At 34.5% G+C, this 11590-nt stretch overlaps 2 protein-coding genes across 4 annotated transcripts; one reads left to right on the top strand and one right to left on the bottom strand.

Annotated features, from left to right (window-relative positions):
- The first annotated feature begins 263 nt into the window (after positions 1–263).
- Positions 264–5153, top strand: LOC132632847 (uncharacterized). 3 transcript variants are annotated; one of them, XM_060348954.1, is made up of 9 exons: positions 266–494; positions 1575–1655; positions 3151–3240; positions 3333–3499; positions 4135–4204; positions 4319–4398; positions 4499–4561; positions 4665–4741; positions 4872–5153. In XM_060348954.1, exons 1-9 carry the CDS (start codon positions 417–419, stop codon positions 4970–4972), a joined length of 807 nt encoding a protein of 268 aa, XP_060204937.1. In that variant the 5' UTR covers positions 266–416; the 3' UTR covers positions 4973–5153. The 3 variants fall into 3 exon arrangements, with proteins under 3 accessions (XP_060204953.1, XP_060204937.1, XP_060204944.1); XM_060348961.1 differs by lacking the exon at positions 266–494 and adding an exon at positions 605–1230; XM_060348970.1 differs by lacking the exon at positions 1575–1655 and having other exon boundaries at positions 264–494.
- Positions 5154–5585: 432 nt separating this feature from the next.
- LOC132632862 (uncharacterized) lies at positions 5586–8661 on the bottom strand. The gene is made up of 3 exons (XM_060348982.1): positions 8236–8661; positions 6204–6332; positions 5586–5939 (listed from the first exon to the last, which is right to left on the bottom strand). Exons 1-3 carry the CDS (start codon positions 8545–8547, stop codon positions 5766–5768), a joined length of 615 nt encoding a protein of 204 aa, XP_060204965.1. The 5' UTR covers positions 8548–8661; the 3' UTR covers positions 5586–5765.
- Positions 8662–11590: the final 2929 nt, after the last annotated feature.

Below are 11590 nucleotides of genomic sequence, written 5' to 3'. Positions count from 1 at the left end.
CGCCTAATATCCTAAAGTTATGGGTTCAAAACCCTACTCAAAAAAATAAAATTCGCCACACAAAATTTATAAAATTAGCCATGCAACAGAATTTGGGCCTTAAGGGCAAAAGTTAAAGACAACCAATTTGAGGGGTAAAACTTAAAACCACCCCAAGTGAAGGGCAATGCTAGAAATTGCCCGCTTATTTTTGTCATTTTAGCTTAGAAATTTTATTTATTTATTCAAATATTACAAAAGTACTTAAAAACTGTTTTGGCTTAAAAGCACCAAAATAAGCCGATCCAAACAGGCTCGCAGGCTTACAAGAAATCAGCTTTCAGTTTGAGTCAAAGGTATTTGATGAAATTTGATTGGCGGGTATTGAACATATTTAGATTGAACATCCAAAAACTAGAGGCACAAGTGGCATAAAGATGGGGGATTTGTATGCCTTAGATTTTGACGGAGTTCTCTGTGATAGCTGTGGTGAAAGCTCTCTTTCTGCTGTTAAGGTCTCATTTCTTTACTTGCACTAATTCATTTGCTTCCTAATATTATTCACTTTTCATTTCTCTTTCTTTTTTTATTTTCTTTTCAACTTTCTTGGTTTCGCACGGTAGCGGAGCTAGAAGTCCGGATACAGATATGACCAAATTCAGTACTCTCTGTCTCAATGTGATATTTTTTCATTGTTCCAGAGCCAATTTGACTTGAATCTAAATTGAAGTACATTAGCTCAATATTAAAATTTATATATAACTATATGATCTCATTTCTTTACTTACATATATAACAATTCATTACCCCTTTTGCTTCCCAATATTATTCAGTTTTCATTTCTCTTTTTCTTTGTTTTTTATCTTTTCAACTTTGTTGGTTTTGTGGGGGCGGAGCTAAAAGTCCAGATACATGTTTGACCAAACCCGGTACTTCCTTCGTCCAAATTTAAGGACCCGTTTTGCCATGAAAATTGTTCACTTTCTTTAGGATTTTTTTTTCATTTTATTTGAAAATTAGTGTATGGCCATAATGTTGTATTTGGAACTTGAAAAACACCTAAAACTCAGTTTTCGCTTTTTTCACTTTTAGTATGTTCAAACAACTAAATATTTCTTTTGCAAAAACTATAACCAAACACAATTCCATTTTCAACTCCAACAATAACAACAACAACATATCCAGTAAATTCTCACAATGTGGAATCTGGGGAGGGTAGAGTGTACGCAGACCTTACCCTCACCTTTCAAGGTAAGGAGGCTGTTTCCGAAAGACTCCATTTTCAACTCCGACTTTATAAATTCCAAATAAAGTGAAAAATATTTGATTTCTGAGGCAAAACACCTACTAAGTGTCTTAGTTTGATTGGGCATAGAATTTATGCAGATTTTTGAATCTTGTGGTCTTTAAAGATGTGTGTGATATAAATATCCTTTGAATCTTATGGTTTTTTTCAAATAGTGTATTTGGTGTTAAGAAATTTATTAAAATCAAATATTAGATTTAGAACTCAATTATTATTACTTGAAATCGTTATTCTAAAATTCAGAATCCATAAAGTTGAAATCTTGACTCTGCCCTCTGAACTTTTGCAGGCTGCTAAAGTGAGATGGCCGAGTCTTTTCAATGGGGTGGATTCTTCTTTGGAAGATTGGATAGTAGATCAGATGCATGTGGTAAAGCTTTTTTTTTTTTTTTTTTCTTTCTTCTTTATTCGCATAGCTTGTTTAAGCATTACTCTTTCCTTGTTGAAGTATTACTCTTTCTTTGTTCATTTCCTTTTTGAGGTACATGTAATGAGGCTAGACCATGTTTGTCTTCCTTAGAAATTGAAAGTGTAGGTGAAATAGTGAAAAAAAGCTATTCATGTTAAGGAGATATACATTTGTGTTAGTGGTTGCTTTGGACAAGCTTTTGCTTTAATTTACATATGCCTATAAAAGGGCAGTCCGGTGCACTAAGCTCCCTCTATGCGCGGGGTCCGAGGAAGGGCCGGACCACATGGGTCTATTGTATACAGCCTTACCCTGCATTTTTGCAAGAGGCTGTTTCCACGGCTCCAACCCGTGACCTCCTGGTCACATGGCAGCAATTTTATCAGTTACGCCAAGGCTTCCCTTCAATTAATATATGCCTATAAGGTATATATATGCTGTAGGGTTGTGTTAAGCATGATTCTTTGATAGAAAACAAAGTCTTTTCTCATGAGAACAGGTCACTACCATATAGGGTGCCAGAATGCACACATTGGTTCATAAGAGTTTTGCTTTTCCATAAGTGATTCTTAAATATTCTTAGCATATCCATTTGGGGTTGGACTAGGCTAGACTCAGAAGCGAAACCAGTATTTGGAACTTTATGGGTTCTAAATTCTAGGATAATGATATCATGTGTTAGTAATTGGATTCTGAATTTAATTTTTGTACGTATTTAGTAAATTTCTTAATACAAAAGATAGTTTGAACTAAAGCTACTGCGCTCGGCCGAACCCATATGTCAGCTTCTAGCTCCACCCCTGGGCTAGTAGAGTTGGTGTGTCGTGTGTGTATAATCCTGTGAACTGTTGAAATCAGTGTTTTAGTGAATAGACCGATGAGCACCTCTGGGATGCTATGAAACTGCAACCAGTGAAGTATTCATTTCAAGGATATAAATGTGTCATTCTTGAAATGATGGTGGTGCTCTGAAACTTCCATGCTTTAGAATATCAGCAATTGATTTTCCGACTATGTTGTGCAGAATGGAGTTACAACCACTAGACTGCTACACCAATTAATCCCGGATTATATTACTTTTGCAATATACTTTGTATGAGGGATACTTCCTTTCCCTTTTTTATTTTTTTGATAAGTATTTCTCTTTTCTGTCGACCTACTCATATAATACTTATTCTTCCTTGGCTGCATAGTTGGCATTCTTAGAACCAATAAGCATTCCCTTAATAACTTAAGCATTAGTGTTTCGAGTCACATTTGGTAATAATTGCATATACACTGTTTTAATAAGTGATTATTTCCGATAATAATCTCCATCTTGGTAGAGTAAATCTTTCGTTAGCAAGCGTACTATTTTCTACTATAGTAATAATCATATTTGAGATTCATATATGTGTGCTGATGGGGTTTCAACTTACAGTCATGTAGAAGTGCTAAACCTTCAAACTTTCTGCAGGTTAGACCTGTGGTGGAAACTGGTTATGAAAATCTTTTACTTGTGAGGTTGCTCTTGGAGTCAAGAATCCCTTCTATTCGCAAGTCTTCGGTGGGTACACAAAAATATTAAAATTATGTGTCTTGGATATGATGATGCAAATCTTACAATTCGTCGAGGTGATAGCTGTCTTAACGTGATAGGTTGCAGAGGGTCTAACAGTTGAGGGGATACTTGAGAATTGGGCAAAGATTAAACCCATTATAATGGCAGAATGGGATGAAGACAGGGATTTTCTCATAGATCTTTTTGGTAAGGTTAGAGATGAATGGATGGACAATGATTTGGCTTCTTGGATAGGTGCAAACAGGTAACTGTAGCTATCGATCATGCTTGTGAGACCGAATTAACCACTTGAGGGTCCTGATTAGCACCTAATCTCTTGGCTAATGTATAATCTCTGTACCAACTTAAATAAATACAGAAAAACAGACACTGTATAGATTACTTACTCTGAGTGGTGTACCCCAGAACAAGCTAAAAATCTATCTGCTTATCAGTTTCCTAGCTTGATAAACTTTTAGGGGTCATTTGGTTGCTTTATGAAGTGAATTATTCCTGTATTAAAACCAGTATAACTCCTTGTTTGGTAACATTTTAGTTGCTATGTATAAAGTTCAGTACACCAAGTACAATGTTTAGTTATCAGTTTACAACCTCGCATATCTAAAACATGTATAAGTTATGAGTTAATTTATGTATTAGTTTATGAAAGGTAGAAGACGGTTTAACTAATACATGAATAACTAAACTCTGCATAACTAATCATTGCATACCTTGATAAACTTTTAAGACTTCGAGTAGTAACACAAACCTATAAGTTGGTTGATGCTCATTTTATTTTCATTCTCTAGAATCACCTATTGTTTACAGTTAGTACTCAATCGTGTCAAAGAGCATACTGTATTTTTGAAATATACTAAAAAGTTTATGCTTTCTCTACAGGTTTTATCCTGGAGTTCCTGATGCACTTAAATTTGCAAGTTCAAAGCTCTATATAGTCACTACAAAGCAGGTTTGTTACAATGTGCACATTCATCAGAATAAAAGGATATTTTAGTTCTTAAAATCTTTTGCTAGTTCTTGAGGAATGTTGAATCTAATATTTGTACTCCACTGCTATTTGTAGGGCCGCTTTGCAGATGCATTACTTAGAGGGCTTGCTGGGATAACTATTCCAGCTGAAAGGATCTATGGTCTCGGGACAGGGTAAGTTTACTTTTCGCGTGTGAAGTTGTATTAAGCTAACTGCAATATTAAAGAGATGTGATCAATTCATGTTGTTTACGTGAAACTTCTTTTTGATCAGACCTAAAGTAAAAGTGCTTAAGCAACTTCAAGAAATGCCGGAACACAAGGGTCTGACCTTACAGTAAGATTTTTATAGCATAAGAACTACTCATACTTCTTTTTAGGTAAGTACTTAGTTCTACTGGATGAAATTAAACGCGTCCACTTTTCTCAATATTGATCAGCTTTGTGGAGGACCGACTTGTTACTTTAAAGAATGTGATTAAAGAGCCCGAGTTGGATGGATGGAACTTGTATCTAGGTGACTTATCATACTCTCTTGGCTTCTTACAGATGTGTCATACTAATTCATTTTTTTTCGGTCTTCATGTTCGCGTTAATTGGCTAATTGTTATGCTGTATTTTTTGTTGATCTGTTTTTCTTGAAACAGGGGATTGGGGTTACAATACTCAAAAGGAGAGGGAGGAAGCTGCTAGCATTTCCAGAATTCGCATTCTCGAGCTCTCTGACTTCAGCAATAAGCTGAAATGATCCTGTGTTCTTTCAATTAACTAGCATTATTTTAAAACGAGAGGGTCTGCTGCAATATCCTCCGGTATCCATTATTTTTTCATACAGAATTATGTATTGATCATCTTGCCCACTCTGCTCATCCCAATGTATACACAATTTAGTTTATGGGATGGTTTATATTATGCTTGAATTAAAATAATTTTATGATGAGAAGAACACACTTTAGGAATGTCATATAACCATCTAGCAGATCTAATTTTCAGGACTAGAGAATGCTCTCTAAAGGGGAGGATTGGCTGCATTATGGAGATATATTAATTGTCCTCTTTGAGGCATAATACACAGAATAGTACTCTAATTAGGCAACAACAACAACATACCTAGTGTAATCCCACAAAGTGGGGTCTGGGGAAGTACTCTAATTAGGAACTAGCACAAATTGTGGAGCTTGAGTCAATTATGCATAGCCCGATAGGGCAAACCTGAAAAGACCATACAAGGGTACCATTAACAGTCCCTAAGCTCCATTCATTTATCATAATTGGTGAAGACATGGATAGATTTAAACACCATCATTTCCTTATAAGTGTCGTTACTCTTACTACAGATATTTCCCAGCACAAGATGTTCATTGATCGAAAGTCAGAAGAATTCACTGATTATTTGGACAGAGCTTTTAAGCTCACAGTTTCAAATGTATAGAGAAAAAAGAATATGTAAGATGCCAGCCGTGTACCCTTGCCCTTCTGATAATACATGTTAGAATATAAGTGATCAAAATTAGCTGTAAAGAGGATGTTTTTTCTGGTGATTACAACTCATTATGCCTATTCTTCTTTTTTGAGCTGGCACGATCGGCTTTGCTTTTCTCACTCTGCATCTTCTCAAAAGCTTCTTCAAAAGGAGGATCTCCTGGTCTTCGAAAAAGTTGGTCACCTAGTTTAATCTCATATGCTTCTGGTTGTTCCAACAAAAACTCTTTCAACTGCAAAATGGACGATTAAGAGAACCTCAACTTTTCTAGCACACGTCGTCCCAAAGGAAGAAGAATTAAACCAAGTAAAACCATGAAATAAAGAGTGCATTTGGAGGGCTAAAAATTTAAAGGAAAACTAGAGCCTTGACTTTCTTTATACAAGTGTTCTGATATTGTTCGAATGATTCAACTCTTTGCTTCAAGGATCAATAGGTAAAGTTAGCAAGTATAGAATAAGACACCATATGGCATATATGGGAAGTGAGAACAAACCTCTATAGAGTCTTGACCTTTCTCCATGGTGAACATGATCGTGCTCACATCGACACCCATGAACTTTGCCTCAATTGCTCCAGTTCTTGCTATTTTGGACCATCTCATGGCTATTTCTGAAACTTTTTCCTGGAAACATGTTTTTATCTCAGTTAATAATACAATACAATTACTTCACAATCCCTCCCCAAGTCTTCTTTGCAAACTATATATCCTTCCATTCAATCAACTATGGCTCAATCCAAATCAATTGAGGTTAGCTTTAGTAATCTTCCATATTTATTCTGTTCTATCTAGGTCCATTTCACTGTTAATACTAAACAATTTGGCTTCTAAGCTAAGTTGCTCGGACTCTACTGCGGGTGTCCAATGCGTGTAAAGGTTGGATTCTTCATCACATAAAGTATATATCTCGATTAATTAAAGTTATTGAACAGAAACTAATAGAACTTAATTCTTTATAAACACCTAATAAGTTCACAAGATATCTTGTGTAGCAAAACATTCTCAATGGGTTTATGTCATATATATATATATATATATATATATATATATGACATAAACCCAAAAATCAAACCAAATATTCAATCAATCTATACTTCTCGGTCACAAATGCAGTCAAAGAACCCAAGGTAAGTTGACCAAATCCGATATGGATCCACACACATCCACACCCACACCCATGTCGTGTCACCACGAGTGTGACAAAGATTTTGAAGAGTCCAACCAACATGGGAGAAGACACATGAGGAGTTATGTAATATCAGACTTTTCTCTTCTCAACCCAACCCAACCCGAATGGGAAGGGAGGCCTGAAACATCATATCCCTTCCAAAAAAGAAAATAGAAGCTTCAGATCTTCTCCCTCCGTCCATTTTTACTTGTCCTAAAAACTAGTAAAATCACCCAAAGCAATTAATAAACATAATCAGTGCGTAAACACTGCCCCATCAACCCCACCTTGCACTTGACCTCCATATGAAACCCAATAAGAACTAAACCAAGTAGCTGTAAATAGTGGTGGATCCAGGACTTTCATTCAGGGGGTTCGGAAAAAACAACAAAAGCTAAATATAAAAAAAACAATGTTGTCAATGGGAATCGAACCTAGGACACTAGAGACAATTTTGAACACCCTAGACAACTTGAGCTAACCTTTTACATTTGTTCAGGGTGTTCAAAAGTTAATATATGTACATAAATACAGAAAATCTACCCTACATATACACTGTAATTGTTTGCCGAGGGTGTTCGGGTGAACACCCTCGGGCGCCTTTAAATCCTCCCCTGGCTGTAAACACTACCAATATTAGAAAAAGATTCGAACAAGAATGACCCAAAAAAACAAATGAGGGTTGGTTAATATGTCCTTTTTATAAAAATAAAAACTTTTAGGGTAAAGATTGAAAATAGCAAAACAAAAGTAACGGTCCAAAACAGAAAATGGAAAAAGTGAAAACAAGGTTTTGGTTGTTTTGCAAATTCCAAATACAACTTCAACTTGTATTTGGAATTTTTATGGCCAAACACTAATTTTTGAAAAAAGTGGGAAAAACAAATCGGGAAAGAAGTGAATAATTCTCATGGCCAAACGGGTGCTTAATCTTACATATTCAAGGTTCAAAATTCTTTGAAAATATGGGTCAAAACATTATATATGTACTAATTTTCACATAAGGTCTACATTTAAAATTGTAGGTTCAATTGAACCCATCCCTAGCTAGAACTATACATCCACCACTGCAAATGTATATAGAAAATTCACATTATGTACTCGAACTAGCTTGGAATTGAAAGGTAATTGGTGAATTCTATTAGGGTTATGCTATAAAATAAAAAGAAATTGGCAGATTACTCTTTCAGCAAGGGAATTAATGCTCTAAGCAGGAACATCAATTTAGCGCATCATTACTCATCACATTATTCCGTCATAGTCAGAATTAACAAAAAAATAGCAACAATTACGGTAGAAAAGCGAAAAGTGTCAAACAATTTGGGACGGAGGGAGTAAGAGGTAAAGCAAAGAGATTACCGGAGTGCGAGGAGTTCCAAGTCGGAGCTTAACAAACCCGAAAACAGGACCCGATTGCCCCTTCATCATTTCCGCTTGAATTTCCGATGGACTCATTTTACTGAAATCCATTTTTGGCGGATCGAAATCGGAGTTTTTCGATTTCTTCTTTCCCCATTCTTTCCAAGCTTCGTCTTCTTCATTGTCAACCACGTCGTCTAGATCGTCGGTTACTTGGATTCTACGTTGCAATCCATTGGCAAATCTGTAGATGGTTGAAGTTTCACTGGCAATTAATACAAGTAATGTGTAGACAAGTATTTGCTTTGGCATTGTGTTAGTGATTTAATTTCACTTTTTTTTTTGTTTCTTATCATAATAATGGTTTGGTTGTGTATAAATAGTTTTGGAAATTACGTGCTGGAAAGTGGAACTGTGCATCAGTTGAGTTGGGCATGTTAAAAAATACGGAGTATTAAGCAGGATTTGCATGAATGTTCTAGTTCACCATTTTTCCTTTTTCTTTTTGATGTTGAAGAAAATGGAATTAATAGCTCTTGAGAATTTTTTTTTAATACTGGACAAGCATAAATCGTGCGGGATAAAAATTTAGTATCGTCTTATTCCTTGTTATGTTAATAATCCAGGAAAAGTTATACCGCGATTAAAAATAATACTTCTTCCGTCTCATTTTATGCGAGGGTGTTTGACGCACAAAATTTAAGAAATAAGGAAGACTTTTTTATTTAAACAAATTATAGAAATTTGTGTGGTTCATTAAGGGTAAAAGATAAATTTAAAATTGAATTTTTTTTATGTATAAAATTGTGTCATTATTTTTTTGTCCGACTAAAAAGAAAAAAGTAGCATACAAATTGAGACTGAGCAACTATCGGGATAAGTTTTCCTGGTCAGATAGTGAAATAACAGTACAAGAATTATTAATCGGTAAATATTTCCTGTTTCAGTGGCAATTAATAGCAGCAATGAGTAGAGAAGTGTAGGTGAAATATTCTGTATTTGCTTTGTCATTTTGTCAATGATTTACTTTCAGTTAGGGATTTGGTGTTTTTATAATGCTTTTGAGAAATTACGTGCTGGAAAGTGGAAGTGTGTATTATCACATGAGCATGTTAGGAATTAGAAATTAAGCAGCACTTGCATGAATGTTCTAATTCACTTTTTTATCTTTTATTTTTATTTTTTATTTGAGGTTGGAGAAATGGAATTAATGGTTCCTAACTAAGTTTATAATTATGTGAGGAGGGATGTAAATTTTCCCCCTTTCACTACTTATTTCTTAGATCATGTTCTTATAAGAAGGTTTTTTACATAGTTAACATGAGAAGATGTCAGTAGATTATGTAGAGAACTTTTAATTTTAGAGATTTGTTTGTTATAATACCTTTCGTCTCAATTTATGTGGCACAGTTTGAATTTCATGATTCAAACTTCTAAACTTTAATCATGAGTTAGGAGATTTTTTTTTTATATATTTGGAAACTACGTATAAAATATTATAAATCACAAAAATTAATAACTTATTATAAGGCATATAGAAAAACTCCGGTAAAAAAAACTTGATTGACTCTTGAAATTTCAACTGTACCACATAAATTGGGACGGAAAAAGTATTAAATTGAAACGAGTTTAAATAAAATGGCTTGTGTGATGAAATTTTATATAATTGAGTTCAACTAATTTAAGATTGCATACTTACTATGCTGCAGAGACCATCAGGTAACTAAGTTTGAATTAGTGGTGCATTTTTATACTTGGCCAAGGCCCAAGGTATTAAAAGTGTTTAAACTATTTTCTTTAACTTCTCAAAAATAATTTATTTACCCATAAAAACACATTTTTTTTCCTCTAAAAGCTAAACCAAACACTTCACCTCTATAAAATAAGTACTATTATTTAAAAAAATTACTAAATTTGGTCAAACAGGCTATACACCTACGAATCTGCCAATTGCCAAAGCACAATATACCACTTCATTTAATTGCACGATTTCTCCTTCAAACGGGCTGGTCTTTATTTTGCCCGTTAAAATCGAACTTATGCGGCATAAGTTCTTTAAGTACATGAGATATAACTTGTGAGATATTATGATCTGAAAATATAAATTTATGTTCCCGAAAAAGTACTCCCTCCGTCCCAATTTAAATGTATTACTTTTCTTTTTGGTCTGTTCCAAAAATATTATCTCGTTTTATATTTAGTAAGTTTTCCAATTTCAATATTCTATATAACAAGTTTAAGACATAAAACTTACAGGATTGCACACATCTTTAAATTAAGACCACAAAATTTAAAAGTCTCCTTTTGTTTATTAAATTTTATGTCCAATTAGACTGAGACGCTTAATTTGAGACGGAGGGAGTATTTGTTTAAGGGAAAAAAAATTAAAGACCAATAAAAAATACGGACAAAAGTGCAAATGACCCATACCACTTCGCCTCTTTCTTTACTGCAATTTGCACGATTATCTTTATTGGGGGATGATCTTTAATTTTTGGCCCTCAAAGTGCTGGTCTTTAATTTTTACGTTCATCTAATACCTTGAGGTTTTGAGTTTGAACCCCGGCTTAGTAAAAATAAATAAATCATAAGCCAGAGTTTTGTAGCAAAATTAAACCTATTCAGGCAAACGTTAGGCCTTAAGGCAGAGGTTTGCCTTAAAGCAAACTTTTCCCCAAAATTAGGTCTTAAAGTAAACATCTGCCTTAAGGCCTAACTTTTTCCTGAATAGGCCTAATTTTGGACAAATGTTACGCCATAAGGCAGAGGTTTCGCGAAAGTCTTGCCTTGCTATTTTTTATTATTAAGCAGGTATTCGAATCCAGAACCTCAGGATATTTTCAACCATTTTTTTTAAGCGAAGGCAAAAATTAAAGACCAACTCCTTTGAAGGAAAATCGCGCAAAAAATGGCAATTAATTGCACAATTTTCCCTTCAAATGTACTAACGTTAATTTTTGCCCTTCAACTAAGCTGGTCTTTAAATTTTGTCCTTTAAGCTCGAATTTATGCCTATCGGCTCATAAATTCTTTAAGGATGCTGGCATAATTTGTGTACATTATGATATGAGAGGCATCAGTTAGATTTTGGAGGGCAAAAATTAAAGACCAACACATTTGAAGGGAAAATATTCATTTTTTTTTTTGCGCGGGGTATCCTTCATATGACTGGTCTTTAATTTTTGGCCCTCAAATCGTTGGTCTTTAAATTTTGCTCCTACTTGAAATTTTTTGGGCCGAAGTACCCTTATTCGCTGGTCTATGAAACCAGAGATTCGGGTTCGAATCCCAGTAGAGTCAAAAAAAATTCTCAAGGCAAGATTTCATATCAAATTTGCCGGAATAGACATAATTT

Source organism: Lycium barbarum, chromosome 1 (assembly GCF_019175385.1).
Source record: "Lycium barbarum isolate Lr01 chromosome 1, ASM1917538v2, whole genome shotgun sequence".
Taxonomy (NCBI): Eukaryota; Viridiplantae; Streptophyta; class Magnoliopsida; order Solanales; family Solanaceae; genus Lycium; species Lycium barbarum.
This window is presented reverse-complemented; position numbering and strand designations above follow the sequence as displayed.

Coding starts and splice junctions, on each gene's coding strand:
- LOC132632862 (XM_060348982.1), bottom strand. CDS start 8,547: ATGCCAAAGCAAATACTTGTCTACACATTACTTGTATTAATTGCCAGT. Junction 6,333..8,235: donor TTGGAACTCCTCGCACTCCG/GTAATCTCTTTG, acceptor ACATGTTTCCAG/GAAAAAGTTTCAGAAATAGC. Junction 5,940..6,203: donor AAGGTCAAGACTCTATAGAG/GTTTGTTCTCAC, acceptor TCCATTTTGCAG/TTGAAAGAGTTTTTGTTGGA.
- LOC132632847 (XM_060348954.1), top strand. CDS start 417: ATGGGGGATTTGTATGCCTTAGATTTTGACGGAGTTCTCTGTGATAGC. Junction 1,656..3,150: donor TAGTAGATCAGATGCATGTG/GTAAAGCTTTTT, acceptor AACTTTCTGCAG/GTTAGACCTGTGGTGGAAAC. Junction 3,241..3,332: donor CTTCTATTCGCAAGTCTTCG/GTGGGTACACAA, acceptor TTAACGTGATAG/GTTGCAGAGGGTCTAACAGT.